At 54.8% G+C, this 17,887-nt stretch overlaps 1 protein-coding gene across 2 annotated transcripts; it reads right to left on the minus strand.

Annotated features, from left to right (window-relative positions):
* Window positions 1-1,576: 1,576 nt before the first annotated feature.
* DUSP26 (dual specificity phosphatase 26) lies at window positions 1,577-8,121 on the minus strand. Of its 2 annotated transcripts, none has more exons than XM_054175358.1 (4): window positions 7,766-8,121; window positions 5,436-5,708; window positions 3,133-3,374; window positions 1,577-2,328 (listed from the first exon to the last, which is right to left on the minus strand). In XM_054175358.1, the coding sequence occupies exons 2-4, from the start codon at window positions 5,612-5,614 to the stop codon at window positions 2,129-2,131; spliced, it is 621 nt and encodes a 206-aa protein (XP_054031333.1). In that variant the 5' UTR covers window positions 5,615-5,708; window positions 7,766-8,121; the 3' UTR covers window positions 1,577-2,128. The 2 variants fall into 2 exon arrangements, with proteins under 2 accessions (XP_054031333.1, XP_009905188.1); XM_009906886.2 differs by having other exon boundaries at window positions 3,133-3,341; window positions 7,766-8,118.
* Between the last annotated feature and the right edge of the window lie 9,766 nt (window positions 8,122-17,887).

The following is a 17,887-nucleotide window of genomic DNA, read 5'->3' on the forward strand; positions in this document are numbered from 1 at the left end:
AAGTTTCTTCAGATGTCCAACCTCAACCTCCCCTGGGGCAAACTGAGGCCATTTCCTCTTGTCCTATCACTTGCTCCGTAGGAGAAGAGACCAACCCCCACCTGGCTCCAACCTCCTCTCACAGGGAGTTGTAGAGTGCCAGAATGTCTCCTCTCAGCCTCCTTTTCTTCAGGCTGAATGATCCCAGCTCCCTCAGCTGCTCCTCACCAGCCCTGTTCTCCAGATCCTTCACCAGCTTTGTTTGTCCTTCTCTGGACCCACTCCAGGGCCTCAATGTCTTCCTTGCAGTGAAACACCCTCGCTGAAGCTCCTGGCATGTCCACCAGTCCCAGCACCACCCAGCGTGGCTGCAGAATGTGCCCAGCCCCTGAGGGTTGCCCAACAGCAGCTCCTCCTCAGTGTTTGCAGCCCTGGCTCGGGGTAAGCTTGGCCTTGCTGCCAGCAGCTGATCTGTTCTACCAGTGCCTTTCTGGGATGGTGCCATGCCCTGGGCACCCTGGGGCAGCTCAGGAGCCTGTAAGAGCAGAGTCCCTATCCCAGGAGCCATGCAACACACGTAGAGGACACCACAGCTTCTGCAAACTGGAGTTTGCTCTCCCTGCTGCACTTGGGCAGATGTTTCCTGGAGCAGGATGGCTTGGGGCCACCAGTCAGCAGTGAAGGGGTGTCAGAGCACCACCTCCCCCCCAAGCCAGGCAGCCCACCCTGCGTGGTCCTCAGGCTCTTCCAGCTCCGTGTTTCCGTGTCCCCAGCACATCCCGGAGCCGGCAGCGCTGCTCCCTGTGCTCTCAGGAAGCAGAGGAAGAATGGAGCTATAATAAGAGCCTGTGGACAATGAGTGCTGGCAGCATGCAGGGGCAGCCCGGCACCCCTGGGGCCACCCAGAGCCCGCGTGGCTGGTGCCATCGCAGACACTTGCCCCTGGCAGTGGTCACTCTCCTGGGGCTCAGCTCTCCCATCCCTTCTGCAAGAGGTGAAGGCGATTCTTGCTGTCCCCGGAGGACGAGGTCCTCCCTGCTGCAAGCCTGGGCGGCAGCTTGGCACCTGCCTGCCTTTGGGAGACCAACATCGCCACCTCGTGCTGGATGGGGACCCTGGCGGCTGCCAGCGCGGCTCTGCTCTCCACCAGGAGCCTTTCCTTTCTGTCCCCACGGCTGGAAAGGAGTTGTGAAGCCCAACACAAGCAGTGGCCACCAGCGGGGGCTGGCAGATTCAGCCCCTGGAGCGGAAATCCCGAAGGACTCAGGCCCACCTCGACCCAGAACACCCAGGGTGATGCTTTCCCATCAGCTCCTGCCATGGGTCTCAGCCTGAATCACACAGGCTGGGCTTAGAAGGGACCTCTGGAGACCATCCAGTCCATGCTAAAGCAGGACACTCACAGCAGCCTGCTCAGGATCACGATGTCCAGGTGGGGTTGGAAGCTCTGCAGAGCAGGAGACTCCACAACGTCTCTGGGCAGCCTGCTCCAGGCCTCCAGCTCCTTCACACCAAAGAAGTCTCTCCTCACGTTTAACCAAGACATGAATGACCACATCAAGTCTGTCCTGAAGCACACAGTGGGAGGGGGGTGTGAACTTTTTGTCTTTATTCTATCAGGGAACACCAGGCATGGAGGACATCAAACACCACGACAAAAGGGCTGTTTGCCTGAGCCCAGGCACCAGACCCGATTCACAGACCAAAAACACGTGGGGGGAACAAGACAAGGAACACACAGAGCTTCAGACTCCTGCGAGGGAGGGACAGGACTGGCTTGGCAAATGCATCTGCCACGTGGGAGAAGCAGCTTGGGAGGCTTCCTGGAGCCAGCACGGATCCAGAGTAACCTGAAACGTGGGGCTGAGTCCCCCTGGAGGCATCTTGGAGCGAGCAGGCTGGGAAGGAGGCTACATGTCAGGCCTACCTAGGTGGTAAGATTGCAGGTTGAGGGTCTATGCTTCACCACTGGGAAGAGCTCTGGGTCTGGGGACTCCCTTAGCTGAGGGGGAGGCCCAGGGGCCAGCTGCTCATTAGCCCATCAGCTGCCAAGGTCTGCCTCCTGCATGTGGGCATGGGGGTGAGGTGAGCAGCACACACACAACGCTCCCCCCATCCCCCCCTCCCTCCTCCTCCTCCTCCTCCTCCTTCAGGAGCTCCTCTTCAGCCTCAGGGCATTGTCCAGGGCGACCAGCTGGCGCAGGAAGCCCCGGTTGGGGATGATACCACGGTGGTCCTTGACTGTCTTTATGGCTTCTACAAGGGGCATGTGGTGGCGGATCATGAGGTAGGCGAGGACCAAGGTGGCTGACCTGCTCACCCCCACAGCACAGTGCACAAGGATCCTTCCTGGGGGGGTGGGAAACACAGGGGTTGTGTCACAGCAGAGGAAATAGCCCAGCCCAGAACAATCCCTGAGGGCCCAGCTGTGCCCTGGTGCCTCCTGGAGCTGTGGCTCAGGTGTGCAGCCTCTGGCTTGGATGTGGGGTCCCACTGTGGGGCACTGAGGTGCCCTTCTTGGCCAGGTCAGGGTGTTGTAATAACAGGCTGGTTTGGGTTGGAAGGAACCTTTAAAGGTTGTCTTAGTCCAACCCCCCTGCAGCCAGCAGGGACATCTGCAACTGGAGCAGGCTGCTCAGAGCCCCAAACAACCTGACCTGAAATGGTTCCAGGGATGGGGCAGCTCCCAGCCCTCTGCTGGTCTCCCAAACCAGACAGAACAGAATCACAGAATGGTAGTTGGGGTTGGAAAGGACCTCTAGAGCTCCAGTCCAACTTCCCTGCCAGGGCAGGATCACCCAGGGCAGGCCACTCAGGAAGGCATCCAGATGGGTCTTGAAAGTCTCCAGAGAAAGAGACTCCACAACCTCTCTGGGCAGGCAGCTCCAGGGCTCCAGCAGCCTCACAGCAGAGCAGCTTCTCCTGGTGCTGAGGTGGAACTTTGTGTGGTGGGGCTGTGCCCGGGGGCACCAGTGCTCCCATCTAGCCCCTTCCCTCTCTGGACGAGGTGGTTCCAGTGCAGAAATCACCACCCCAGTCTGGCAGTGCTGTGTGTCCCGGGGTGAGGATGTCAGCCTGACTTCCCACCCAGCCGGGACGGATCCTTCCCACCCCCTCCCCTGCGCCTCCCTCCCGGCGGCCTCTCGAACCGACCTTCGTTCAGCGCCTGGTGGATGAAGTCAGCGGCGGGGTAGAAGTAGGGGCTCATGTCGAAGGAAGGGGAGTCGTGGGCCTCGATGCCCAGGTAGTGGATGCCTGTGCCCTCGTAGTACTCGGCACCCCCCCTCCAGCGGCTGTGGGAGGCGTTGAGGACGTGGGTGATGCGCAGCTGGGCCAGCTCGCGCCGGTTGGCTGCTATATCCCTGCGGGGAGCCAGAAGCAGAGCAGAGAGACGGCTGCCTTCAGGTTAGTTAAGTGAGAAGTTTCCAAGGACACTGCTGAGGCTTGTCCTGGACAAGCAGGGGAGGTTCAGGCTGGGTGTGAGGAAGAAATTCTTCCCAGAAAGAGAGATTGGCCGCTGGGATGTGCTGCCCAGGGAGGTGGTGGAGTCACCATCCCTGGAGATGTTTAAAAAGAGCCTGGATGAGGCACTTGGTGCCATGGATTAGTTGATTAGATGGTGTTGGGTCATAGAATCAATAAGGTTGGAAAAGACCTCAAGGATCATCAAGTCCAACCTGTCACCACAGACCTCATGGCTACTAAACCATCTAAACCATGGCTTCTAAACCAAGTGCCACATCCAATCTCCCCTCTTGAACACCTCCAGGGATGGTGACTCCACCACCTCCCTGGACAGCACATTCCAATGGCTAACAACTCCCTCTGTGAAGAACTTTCTCCTCACCTCCAGCCTAAACCTCCCCTGGCACAGCTTGAGACTGTGTCCTCTTGTTCTGGGTGCCTGGAAGAGACCAACCCCCACCTGGCTACACCCTCCCTTCAGGGAGTTGGAGAGAGCAATGAGGTCTGCCCTGAGCCTCCTCTTCTCCAGGCTAAGCACCCCCAGCTCCCTCAGCCTCTCCTCACAGGGCTGTGCTCGAGGCCTTGACTCGATGATCTTGAAGGTCCTTTCCAAGCTGGTTAATTCTGTATTCTGTCTGCTGTGACCTTTACACCTGAGGAAGCTGCATGTGGAGGAACGATGCCAAGAGTCTGGTAGGCATCAGTCTGATCCCCTGGACAATCCACCTCCACCTAGCCCTCCACAGCAGTGCTCTCAGCTCTCTGCACAACCATGCTTACCACAGAATCACAGAATTCTAGGGGCTGGAAGGGACCTTGAGAGATCACCCAGTCCAACCCCTCAGCCACAGCAGGGGCAGCTAGAGCAGATCACACAGGAACTCACCCAGGCAGGTCTTGAATATCTCCAGAGAGGGAGACTCCACACCCACCCTGGGCAGCCTGCTCCAGGGCTCTGTCACCCTCACAGGGAAATAACTCTTCCTCCTCTCCATGGAACTTCCTATGCCTCAGCTTCCACCACTACCCCTTGTGCTGGCATTGGGCATCCCCCAGCAGAGCCTGGCTCCAGCCTCTGGGCACTCACCCTTTGTGTGTTTATAAACATGAGTGAGGCCATGCTTATGTCCTTCCTTTGTCCCAGTGGCCCACACCCATCATGGAATCATTAAGGTTGGAAAAGACCTCGAGGATCATCCAGTCCAACCAGCAACCCAACCCCACCATGGCCACAGGTTTCTTGAACACCTCCAGGGATGGGGACTCCACCACCCCCCTGGGCAGCCTGTGCCAGTCCCTCACCACTCTGGTAGCAAAGACATTTTTTTCTTCCCCTTCACATTCATAGATTCATTGAATGGTTTGGGTTGGAAGGGACCTTAAAGATCATCCAGTTTCAAACCCCTGCCATGGGTGGGGACATCTCCCACTGCACCAGGGCACTGCACCTTGAGCACCAAAGAGAAGGGCCAGAGAAGGGCCATGAGGATGGGCAGAGGGCTGGAGCACCACTCCTATGAAGACAGACTGAGGGAGTTGGGGTTGTTCAGTCTGGAGAAGAAAAGGCTCCAAGGAGACCTTCTTGTAGCCTTCCAGTATCTGAAGGGAGCTACAAGAAAGCTGGGGAGGGACTTCTGAGGGTGTCAGGGAGTGATAGGCCTGGGGGGATGGAGCAAAGCTAGAAGTGGGGAGATTGAGATTGGATGTCAGGAAGTTGTTCCCCAGGAGGGTGGTGAGAGACTGGCACAGGTTGCCCAGGGAGGTGGTGGAAGCCTCATCCCTGGAGGTGTTTGCAGCCAGGCTGGATGTGGCTGTGAGCAACCTGCTGTAGTGTGAGGTGTCCCTGGCTATGGCAGGGGTTGGGACTGGCTGCTCCTTGAGGTCCCTTCCAACCCTGACACTTCTCTGATTTCCCAACCTCCCCTCTCTCAGTTTGTCAAACAAATCAGCCCCAAATGCCCTGCTGGTTCTTGTCCTCTCATGATACATACTGGTCACCCAGGTAGAGCCCTGGCCAGACCTCATCAGCATGGTTGCAGGCTGTCTTCCCTGTGTAGAGCAGCCTCTCAAGCTCGAAGATGCTGAGGATGGGGTGGCTGTGGCGCTCCTCCCGTGGGCCCCGGCTGGGCGACCTGGTGCTGTTCCTGGAGAACCTGGACAGGAAAGCCATTGGAGCTGTCCAGACCCACAAGGCATACCTGTGGGCTCCTGAAGGCCGGAGAGGGGCCTGCAGGTCGCTTCTGCTGCTTCTGCCACCCACGGTCCTGTCATGGAAGCAGTGAAGATGGCATCAGAAGAAGTGGAGACCTCTGGCTCCCTCCCTGTGGTAGCAATGCTGGCCCAGAGCAGCCACTTCTCACCTGCCTGGTCAAAGGGCTGTGTCAAGTCAGCTACCCAGGGGTTCCCAGTGTGAGGCAGAGTACCACCTACAGCCCCTTCCAAGGATCAGTCCTGCTGGGGAGATGTTTGTGATGCCAGGGCTGGTGAGAGGCAGGCAGAGAGGCAGCCAGATTGCTGAGTCTCCACAGGCTGAGGTTTTGTTCCAGCCTCACAGCTTTGGGTTGAGGCCACATTGGCAGAGATGTTCTACACAGGACCACCTTCCTTCTGAGCTGGCTCTGGGGCTTTGCCTGCCAGCAGGACAATGCCAGCTCGAGACTGATGCTGCCAACCTGCGATCGCAAGCAATGAGAGGCAGCCAGGTCTGGGCAAGGCACCAGGGCTGGGGAGGAAAAACCCCCAGACAGGTGGAGGATTCCATATGGCACCACACAGAGCCTGGCCAGGACCCAGACTCCTACAGACCAGGCACAAAAGCCTGTGGAGAGGGAGAGGAAGGATTAACCTCTCCAAGTGCAGCAGTTCTGCTGCTGTGTTTGAACATGCAGGACTGCTCTGGTGTGGAAGAGTTAACGGCAGGGGACCAGAAGCTCATTTTACAGAGTGGCTTCTCTGGGAAGAAGCTCTGCTCACAAACCTTTAGATCATGTTTGTCACACACCTGCAAGACTCCTCCCTGGATAGCCTTACCCATGGGGAGCAGTTCCCCATCCCTGCAGCCCGATGTTTCCCAAAGCTGCCTTTTTGGTTTTGCTCCTTTGCTGCTGCCCCACTGACAGAACCCCCCAGGGAGGAGCACACAATTCTCTGCCCACCATCACTGCTGCTGCCCTGGAAGGTGTCCAAAGAGCATCCCACTGGAGCCTCCCCTACCCCCCAGCACTGGCCTGAGTCTCTGGGACTCTGGGGAGGAAAATCAGCGACCTTGGGCTGGCCAGACTGGCTCAGAGCGTGTCTGTCTGTCCTGAATCAGAGCATATCCGTCTGTCCTGGACCAGAGCATGTCTGTCTGCACTGACATTTTGCTTAAGGCACCAGCCAGCACTGATGGTGCAGGAGCAAGAAGCCTCCAGCCATTTCTTGGCAGTGTGCAGAGGAGGAAAACATTGCAAGGGCACAGGGGAGCTCAGAGGGGGCAGACAGAGACTCGTGGACACCTCCCTCCCCACTCCCTGCTCCAAGGTGGCAGTTCAGGCCCTGCCTGGCATCCTGGGGTGCTGGCACCGAGCACACCACAGTGGCTATGGGCCAGGTCTCACCCTCACAGCTCTCCCCTGCCCTGATGAATGTTGGACTCCTTCACGCTGGGAATTCAGACTTGGCAAAGCCCCCCTGGAGAAGGCATCCAGCATGGCACAGGGCCCTTAAACCTTGGGTGACCTTGGCTGCAGCACAGCCACATGCCACCAGCCCCGGGGCAGCAGTAAGAAACAAACAAGCAGAAGGGTCTGGGGAAAAAAAACAACTGAATCATCAGGCTGTAACCAGGCAAAACAGCAGAGCCTTACAGCCACGGCCGCCTGCAAAAAGAGTGACCCAGAGCTGTCCTGGGATGGAGCTCTGGAAACCTCAGAGCCAAAGCTGACTTCCAGCATCCCCCCGCCCAGCACACGACCAGCACAAACGGCTGCAGGGGAAGAGGAACTGCTCCACATCCAAGAGCTCAGAGCAGACCCCAGAGCACTCCTGGCACCCCAAACCCTCACAGGCGTCGGCTGCACCCCCCCCTTTCATCAGCAAAGGGGGAAGGGGCTCGGCCCCTGCTGCCACGAGCAGGCTGATGGCTGCCTCCAGAGCCCCTGTGCCAGTCGTGCCATGCTGGGAGGGAGGGAGGGGAGGCACAGGCTGAGCCTGCCTGGATGCACGGCGCGGAGCGAGCTCTGGAGAGGCATCGCCGGAGAAGCGCGGGCTGCTCAGCCCCGCCGAGACAGACAGACAGACACGCAGGAGGAGGAGGAGATGCCCACCCCCTTAACACTACCTTGGTGAGGGCCGGGATTCCTCAGCGCGGAGGGAGTGCAGGAGTCAGATCCAGTCGGCCATGTCTCGCCGCCGCCGCCGCTGGAGAAGGGCTGATGTAGGAACATCTATTTTAAGCCATGACATGTCCAGAGGCAGCTTTGTTTATATCCTGCTGTGCATGGCTGGCTGAGGCAGGCAGGAGGGAGCTGGGCACGGCCACGGGGCTGGCAGGCGAGGCAGGCACAGCCGCGCAGCCCAGCGCTCGCCCATGGCCGCGCAGGCAGCGGCGGCAGCAAGGCTGCGAACGGCTCAGGATTCTCCTGCCGGCTTGGCTCTCACCCCTCCTCCAGCAAACCCGGAGCCACAGGCGTGCAGAGGAGAGGGGGGGATGGAACAGCTGAGAAAGTGCTGCTGCTGCTGCTGACAGGGTTACTCAGCTCAGAAATCTGAAGCTGTCTCTACAGGCTGCTCCTTCTTCACCTTCTCTGTTTTGCAGCTGACCTTGTCCTTGCTCACCTTCTAGGATCATAGAATCACAGAATTGTCAGGGCTGGAAGGGACCTCAAGGCTCAGCCAGTTCCAAACCCCTTGCCATGGCTAGGGACACCTCACACTACAGCAGGTTGCTCACAGCCACATCCAGCCTGGCTGCTAAAACCTCCAGGGATGAGGCTTCCACCACCTCCCTGGGCAACCTGTGCCAGGCTCTCACCACCCTCATGGGGAACAACTTCTTCCTAACACCCAATCTGAAACTACCCTTTTCAATTTTTGTTCCATTCCCCTCAGTCCTATCACTTCCTGACAGCCTAAAAACTCCCTCCCCAGCTTTCTTGTAGCCCCCTGCAGACACTGGAAGGCCACAATTAGGTTGCCTTGGAGCCTTCTCCTCTCCAGACTGAACCACCCCAACTCCCTCAGTCTGTGCTCATAGCAGAGCAGCTCCAGCCCTCTGCTCCTCCTCGTGGCCCTTCTCTGGACACCTTCCAGCACCTCCAGATCCTTCCTGGCACAGGAGCTCCAGATCTGGACACAGAGCTCCAGCTGTGGTCTCAGCAAAGTGGAGCAGAGGGGGAGAATCCCCTCCCAGTGATTGCTGTGGCTCAGCCAGGGCTTGGGGACATTTGGATCACTTGCTAAGAACATAAGCCTGGGGGTGTCTGTGGTGAGATGCCAAACTGTTTACAAATCCATGTCCAAGTCAGGGAAGGCTTCCCTGGGTAATTTTCCTTTTTGTTTTTTCCTTTGGGGAGGAATCAAAGGGAGGAACCCCAAAGGGTGAAGGCTTTTTGCTTTGACATTTTCTAAACCAGAATCACAGAACCCTCAGGCTGGGAGAGACCTCAGAGCTCATCTAGCCCAGCCTGAGAGCTGCCAGGGACACCTCTCAACTAGACTCAGCTGCCCAAGGCCTCATCCAGCCTGGCCCTGAACACCCCCAGGTTGTCCCCATAAGCTCTCCTGCCAGCTACACTTACCTGATCCTCAGGGAACAGAGGCTCCAGCTCCATTCATCCCAAATGCTCCTTACCAAGCAGCTCTGCTGTGTGAACACCCCCAGGGTGGCTGTGCCCACCCTGACTGGCTCCATGTCCATCAGCCATGCCAGGGCTGTGACAGGTCAGGTAGCTACACTGCCACCAGCTCCAGGCACAGAGAGCCACAGCTGGTAGGTACAGCCCTGCAGGCTGGCCAGGGGCAGCCTCCCCCTCCTCCCCTGGCATGGCCTCCAAAAGCTCCTGCCCTCCAGAAATGCTGCCCTGCTGCCAGCTGCCACTGCTCCCAGGCAACAGGCAGCAAGGAGCGGTTGCTGGTCTCACCCTGTAGCTGCAGTGCAGCACATGAGAAGCAGCACCCAGAGGCCTGATTCTGGCCCTTCCTCCAAGCCCAGGCTCCCAGGGGCAGCCAGCAAGGAGCAGACCCCAGGAGGTCCTGGCTGAGGGCTGGCTTTGCTGTCCCCACTGAGCTAACAGAATTTCATTGCTGTGTGAGGCTGCCAGCTTGGGACAAGCCTGTCCTGCCCCCGGCTAAGGGCTTTGATTCCACTCACCTGCAGAAGGGTCAAGCTTTTCACTTCTGCCAGGCAGCACTCCTCCCAAAACCCCCAAACAACCCAGCTTGAGTGACCTAAAAGGCAATCTGCACTTTCACAGCTCTGCAAGACACCTTTAACAGGTGACTGCCTGGTGGATGTGGGGCAGGCTGTGGATGTGGTCTACCTGGACCTCAGCAAGGCCTTTGACACTGTCCCCCACAGCAAACTGCTGTCTAAGCTGTCAGCTCATGGCTTGGACAGCAACACTCTGAGCTGGGTTAGGAACTGGCTGGAGGCTGAGCCCAGAGAGTGGTGGTGAATGGTGCCACAGCCAGCTGGCAGCCAGGCACCAGTGGCATCCCCCAGGGATCAGTGCTGGGCCCTGTGCTCTTTAACATCTTCATTGATGATCTGGATGAGGGGATTGAGTCAGTCATCAGCAAGTTTGCAGATGACACCAAGCTGGGAGCAGATGTTGGTCAGTTAGAGGGCAGAAGGGCTCTGCAGAGGGACCTCGACCAACTGGACAGATGGGCAGAGGCCAACAGGATGGCATTCAACAAGTCCAAGTGCCAGGGGCTGCACTTTGGCCACGGCAACCCCAGGCAGAGCTACAGGCTGGGGGCAGAGTGGCTGAGAGCTGCCAAACAGAGAGGGACCTGGGGGTGCTGATTGACAGCCACCTAAACATGAGCCAGCAGTGTGCCCAGGTGGCCAAGAAGGCCAATGGCATCCTGGCCTGCATTAGGAATAGTGTAGCCAGCAGGAGCAGGGAGGTCATTGTGCCCTGTACTCTGCATTGGTTAGGCTGCACCTTGAGCCCTGTTCTGGGCCCCTCAGTTTAGGAAGGACATTGAGACTCTTGAAGGTGTCCAGAGAAGGGCAACAAGGCTGGGGAGAGGCCTTGAGCACAGCCCTGTGAGGAGAGGCTGAGGGAGCTGGGGTTGCTTAGCCTGGAGAAGAGGAGGCTCAGGGGAGACCTCATTGCCCTCTACAACTACCTGAAAGGTGGTTGTAGCCAGGAAGGGGTTGGTCTCTTCTCCCAGCACCAGAACAAGAGGACACAGTCCCAAGCTGCGCCAGGGGAGGTTTAGGCTGGAGGTGAGGAGAAAGTTCTTCACTGAGAGAGTCATTCATCATTGGGATGTGCTGCCCAGGGAGGTGGTGGAGTCTCCATCCCTGGAGGTGTTCAAGAGGGGATTGGATGTGGTACTTGGTGCCATGGTCTAGTCCTGAGGTCTGTGGAGACAGGTTGGACTCGATGATCCTCGAGGTCTCTTCCAACCTTATACTGTGATACTGTGATACTGTAACAAGGACAAGCAGAGGCCCTCTCCCTCCCCCTGCACCAAGGAGCTACATTCCCAGTGCTTCATAAAATGTTCTGTTAAACAGAAGCGCCTACAACCCCCATCACCAAAGGTTCCATCTGAATTTAAGGGGGGAGAGTAAAAAAGACCCAAAGCAGCACCAAACCACCCAACAAAACCCCAGCAAGCCACAGACCTACATGAAATAAAATCAGGTGGATGAATGTTTTGGCAGAGCCTTGCCTGCAGGGAGCTTGCTGGTCATTTAAGCAGAGGATTAGTGGTTGTTTTTATTCCAATAATAACACTGGAATTGCTTTGTAAAGCAGCCAGAAGTCCCCAGCAAAGCCACTGGCTGCTTCTTAGATAATGAATTCTCTGCTGCTTTGAAATGCCTGGGCAGCTGCAGCAAGGAGAAGTGGCAGCAAGCTGTCTTTCTATGAAGGGAAGTTTCTCTGACACAAACCAGAGCTCTTTGCCTCACCTTCTCTCCTCCTTTTCCACAAGCATCAGGTCTGGAGCAGAGACTGAGCTGCTCCTGGCTCCCTGGCAGCTCAGCAGGCTGCTTCTGGAGCTCCAGTCCTTGAAGACAAGAGGCCTCTCAGAGCACCAGCACCATTTGGGCTTTGTTGTGACTTTGTTGTGACTGTAGGTGTCCAAGAGGGGATTGAAAGGTGTTCAGGAGGGGATTGGATGTGGCACTTGGTGCCATGGTCTAGTAGCCATGAGGTCTTGGGTGACAGGTTGGACTTGATGATCTTTGAGGTCTTTTCCAACCTTAGTGATTCTATGATTTTCACATACACCTTGGTCAGTTTCCTGACTTCCTTCTCATCACCTCCCACTTCAGAGCCCTGGCTCTCACCTATTTTGCCCTGAAGGGCCCTGAGAAGCAAAACTCACTCTGAGAACTGATCAAGACCCAGGGAGAAAGTTAAAAGGACCAACCCCCAGACTCTCTCTCCTCTTGGCAGTGATTCTCTCTAAGCATCCAGCTGTGGGAGGGGTTGGAAGGGACCTCTGGAGATCATCCAGCTCAACCCTGCTGCCAAAGCAGGGTCACCTAGGGCAGGTCACACAGGAATGCATCCAGATGGGGCTTGAAAGTCTCCAGAGAAGGAGACTCCATGACCACTTGAAAGTCTTCAGAGAAGAAGATTCCATGACCACTTGAATCTCCAGAGGAGACTCCATGACCACTTGAATCTCCAGAGAAGGAGGCTCCATGACCACTTGAATCTCCAGAGAAGGAGGCTCCATGACCACTTGAATCTCCAGAGATGGAGGCTCCATGACCACTTGAAAGTCTTCAGAGAAGAAGATTCCATGACCACTTGAATCTCCAGAGGAGACTCCATGACCACTTGAATCTCCAGAGATGGAGGCTCCATGACCACTTGAAAGTCTTCAGAGAAGAAGATTCCATGACCACTTGAATCTCCAGAGGAGACTCCATGCCCACTTGAATCTCCAGAGGAGGAGGCTCCATGACCACTTGAATCTCCAGAGGAGGAGGCTCCATGACCACTTGAATCTCCAGAGAAGGGGGCTCCATGACCACTTGAAAGTCTCCAGAGAAGGAGACTCCATGACCACTTGAATCTCCAGAGGAGGAGGCTCCATGACCACTTGAAAGTCTCCAGAGGAGGAGGCTCCATGACCACTTGAATCTCCAGAGGAGGAGGCTCCATGACCACTTGAATCTCCAGAGGAGGAGGCTCCATGACCACTTGAAAGTCTCCAGAGGAGGAGGCTCCATGACCACTTGAATCTCCAGAGGAGGAGGCTCCATGACCACTTGAATCTCCAGAGGAGGAGGCTCCATGACCACTTGAATCTCCAGAGAAGGAGACTCCTTGACCATAATGCCTGAGGCCAGCAACTGAGAAGGATCACCTGGTCCTTGGCAGGTAAAGCTTGGATGGGAGCAGGGCTATGGAGGCACAGAGAGGCAGGGTCTGGCTTCCCCCCCTGGGCACCACTGCAGGGAGGGGTGGGCAGTACGAGCACGGCGCTGGCAGTGTTCCTGCGTGCCCCGGCTGGCAGAGGTGGGCGGCTGCTGTTGCCGCAGGGGTGGGATGCTGGCAGGGGCAGCTCTGATCTCCCTGTGTCTCTGATTTCCCTGTATCTCAGCTATTGTCAGAAACTGCTGTGCACAGCAGGCCTGCGGCAGCGGGGACGGAGCAGCTGTTTTCAGCTCAATTAGGGACCAAATCAGCTCCCAGCAGCGGCAGCAGGACACCCGCTGCTCCCGGCTCTCCCCTCCCTTCTCCTCGGCTGAGCTCGGAGCGGGGAGGGATCAGGCTTGGGGCTTTGCAAAACCCACGAGGAGGGAGCGAAGCTAAAAAAGGGCTGCTCGGAGGGAAGTTCCTGGGTCCAACCACTGGAGGCTGCTCTGGTTATACATAAATCACCACCGTCAGCGCTGCCAGGTGGCAAAGTCCACGCAAGGAAATAAAAGGGCAGGGGTGAGGGAGTTGCAGAGCTGCTGTTCCCTGCCTTTGGGTTCCTCGTGCATGCAAATCCAGCCTGGCCTTCACAGCTCTGTCTTAGAGAGCAGAGATCAGTCACTTCACACACTAAATGCTGCATGTCCAAAAGCCACCTAGGAGGCAGAGGAAGCCAGGTTTTAGCACACTCAAATCACAAACAGAAGCTACACACTGCAGCCAGGTTGAGAGACCCTCTGCAGAGGAAGGTGGCAGATGGAGGGGGTGCAGAGGGCACAGAGAGCTGGAGCATAAGAGAAGAGGAGGCTGATGGGAGACCTTCTGGCTCTCTACAGCTCCCTGAAAGGAGGCTGGAGTGAGGTGGGGGTCAGTCTCATCTCCTAAATAACTACTGATAGGCCTCAAGTTGCACCAGGGGAGGTTTGGAATCATAGAATCACAGACTTGTTTTGGTTGGGAAAGAATTCTAAGATCATTGAACCCAACTGTTGACCTCACTGCAGATGAGGAACAATTTCTTTGCTGCAAGAGTGGTCAGGGATTGGAAGAGGCTGCCCAGGGAGGTGGTGGAGTCCCCATCCCTGGAGGTGTTCAAGAACCCTGTGGCCATGGCACTTAGGGCCATGGTTTGGTGGCCATGGTGGGGTTGGGTTGCTGGTTGGACTGGATGATCCTCGAGGTCTTTTCCAACCTTAATGCTTCTATGAGGTAAAACTAAGCCTACCATGAGTTAAGAGTCCCAGTCCAGCACACCCTCCTCACCCCTGGGGCAGAAGTTTTGTGCTGTTGAATCTTTTCCCAGCCCCCAAACACCCTCTCTGCTTCCCTGTAAGGGCTGTGGTCGAAGGTAATAAACCCTTGCAGAGATGATGTGCAAGCAGCACAACCCCTCTGTGCCCATTGCAGGAGTGTCAGGCAGAAAGTTAAAGCCTCATCACTTGGCTGTATTGATTCACTGCTGGAGGAGGCCACTTGAGCTCTGAGATATTTTCCATTAAAAGAAAGGGGGGGGGGGGGGGGGGGGAAGGCAAGTGAGGAAAAAAAAGACTAAGAAAAGGAGAAGGAGGCAACAACAGGCACCAGAGTCATTGTCCAACAGCTGTAAGAGCAGCAGAGCCTCAATTTGTGAGGAAGCAAATCCTTGTCCAGAGGGAGAGAGACAGCTGCTGGCTTTGTTGCAAACTTGCAGCATTTATGATCACTTAGCAGGGAGACTTTGGGTTGCTCAGGGATGCATTTTTGCCTGTCATCCACTGCCTTGGTAATGTCAGGAGCAGCCTGGGATGGATTTGAGTTGCTACAGTGTGAGGAGGGGAGGAAAAAAAAACCCCAAACAAACAAACAAACAAACAAAAAACAAACCCCCAAACTACAAAATCAGAGGTAAGGAAAAAAAAAAGGAAAGAAAAAAGGAATAAAGAAAAAGGAAAGACAGAAAGGGAGAAAAGAAAGGGAAAAATAAGGGGAAAAAGAAAGGGAAAAAGAAGGGGAAAAGAACAAAGAACAAAGAACAAAGAAAGAAAAAAGAACAAAGAAAGAAAAAAAGAAAAAAGAAAGAAAAAAGAAAAAAGAAAAGAAAAAAGAAAAAAGAAAGAAAATGGAAAGAAAAAGGAAAGAAAAAAGGAAAGAAGGAAAGAAAAAAGGAAGAAAATGGAAAGGAAAAAGGAAAGGAAAAAGGAGAGAAAAAAGAAAGAAGAAAAAAGGAATGAAAAAAGAAAAGAAAGGAAAGGGAAAAGGGAAAAGGAAAGGGAAAAGGGAAAAGGAAAGGGGAAAGGAAAGGGGAAAGGAAAGGGGAAAGGAAAGGGGAAAGGAAAGGGGAAAGGAAAGGGGAAAGGAAAGGGGAAAGGAAAGGGGAAAGGAAAGGGGAAAGGAAAGGAAAAAAAACAAGGAAAGGAGAAAGGAAAGGAGAAAGGAAAGGAGAAAGGAAAGGAGAAAGGAAAGGAGAAAGGAAAGGAGAAAGGAAAGGAGAAAGGAAAGGAGAAAGGAAAGGAGAAAGGAAAGGAGAAAGGAAAGGAGAAAGGAAAGGAGAAAGGAAAGGAGAAAGGAAAGGAGAAAGGAAAGGAGAAAGGAAAGGAGAAAGGAAAGGAGAAAGGAAAGGAGAAAGGAAAGGAGAAAGGAAAGGAGAAAGGAAAGGAGAAAGGAAAGGAGAAAGGAAAGGAGAAAGGAAAGGAGAAAGGAAAGGAGAAAGGAAAGGAGAAAGGAAAGAAAAAAAAAGGAAAGGAAAAAGGAAAGGAAAGGAAAAAGGAAAGGAAAGGAAAAAGGAAAGGAAAGGAAAAAGGAAAGGAAAGGAAAAAGGAAAGGAAAAAGGAAAGGAAAGGAAAAAGGAAAGGAAAAAGGAAAGGAAAAAGGAAAGGAAAAAGGAAAGGAAAAAGGAAAGGAAAAAGGAAAGGAAAAAGGAAAGGAAAAAGGAAAGGAAAAAGGAAAGGAAAAAAGAAAAAAGAAAGGAAAAAGAAAAAAGGAAAAAGGAAAGGAAAAAGAAAGAAGGAAAAAAAGAAAGGGGGGGGAGGGGAATAAAGAAGCTGAACCCCCCCCACCAACAAGTTGCTGGCAAACGAGGCTGTGAAATCCTGATGCTTTCTGTCTAACTGTTCACTTCAGCTTGTCACATCTTGTTAGCAGAGGAGGCTGGGGCACAGTCCAAACCTTCTCGAAGCTGGTGAGAGGTTTGCTGTTGACTTGCTAGTCGTCGTGTTTCAACGCTTGGAAAGATGTCAAACGGAAGAGAGCTGCCCACAGCCCCTCCCCACCCTGGAAGGGAGCACAGCCGAAGCGTTCCTGATCCCCCCTCCCCCATTAGCAAGGAGCCTGAGCTGCTCAGGCTTTTGAAAGGCTGAGCTGAAGGTCAAAACAGAGCTTTGAAGGTCAAAACCAACGCTTGCCCCTCAAAGGGCTGGGAGATATAGATCATAGAATCACTTCGGTTGGAAGGGACCTCCAAAGGTCATCCAGTCCAATCCCTCTGCAGTCAGCAGGGACATCCTCCACTAGATCAGGTTGCCCAGAGCCCTGTTGAGCCTGGCCTTGCATATCTCCAGGGATGGGACTCCAACCCCCTCCCTGTGTTACCTGTTCCAGCACTCAACCACCCTCATGGTGAAGAACTTTCTCCTAACCTGCAGTCTAAATCTCCTGCATGGTGCAGGTCCTTTTGGCTGGCTCTGCTCTGTATGTAGCTCACCACCACCTCTGCACAGCTCAAACCCACCTGTGAAAACCTCCCAGAGCTGAGTGCTCATCACTGCATCACACCCCTGCCTCTCTAGAAGCTCCAATTTTACCCCTGAAACCCCCAGATCCTTAGGGAAGTCTACCTGGGAGGAGAACGGAACTCTCTCTGCACCAGGATGGACACTGGAGCCAAGTCCCTAGGAAATTCACACTGATTGCAGGCAGGCTGAGACCTGTCTGTGATTGTTTCTCTTCTTGAGTTGTTCTTGGAGCAAGTCTGTGATTATTTCTCTTCTTGAGTTGTTCTTGGAGCAGGACCTCCTCGTTCTGAGCACATCCAGGCATCAGCAGCACCTCGGTGTGAGGCTGCTGTTAACACAAAGCATTTCCATTCCCTGTGCCTATGGCGCTAAGACTGCCAGCAGCAGCCCAGCTCTGCTTTCTAAAGCAGCCAGAACAGCTCAGGAGCTCCAACTAGAAAGTCAACGAGGGTTGGCTCTCTTAATTCCTTTCAATCTTCTCTTCTAATTCCTAGCCTTGAGGCTTTGAGGAAGTGGTTGGTTTGATTTGATGAAGAGAGGAGGGCGGGGGGGGAAGGAGGGGGGGGGGGGGGAGGGGGTTGGGGGGAAAGAAGGGGGAGTGGGGCAAAAATAAAAAGCTGTTCTATTAGCAGGTCTGATGTTGGAGAGGTTTCTTTCAGGCTGTGATGAATCCCAGCACCCTCCATCGGGCCACAGTGGCTGCTGGATCCTATTTTCCCTTCAGTGACATTATGTCTTAAACAGGCTTTCAGTGTAATAACATTTGCGGTAATGAAATCACCCGGCTCTGCGGGCTGCTTTTAACAGCCCCAAAAAGATCTGAGCTGGCTACAAAGGGAGATTTAAATGTCACAGAGAATGTGCTGGATGTGTCCATCAGAAGATAAGGTTTCTCTTTGTTGAGGAAGGGAGAGGCACCAGGGTGACTGCTGGGCATTGGGAGCACAAAGGCTCCGCTCGGCTCCTTGAATAGGGAACGAGGAGGCTTCGTCTGGGGGGGAGGGAGTGAGACAAGGGGGAGACAGCTAATACAGAGAGCTTTGAAAATCCCAGCCTGGCTACAGGGCTCCTAAAGATCTAACGCTGGTTCGGCACTACCGCTGCAAATGCACGAATCAAAACCAGCTCCTCGCTTTC

This window comes from Dryobates pubescens, chromosome 31, assembly GCF_014839835.1.
Source record: "Dryobates pubescens isolate bDryPub1 chromosome 31, bDryPub1.pri, whole genome shotgun sequence".
Classification (NCBI taxonomy): domain Eukaryota; kingdom Metazoa; phylum Chordata; class Aves; order Piciformes; family Picidae; genus Dryobates; species Dryobates pubescens.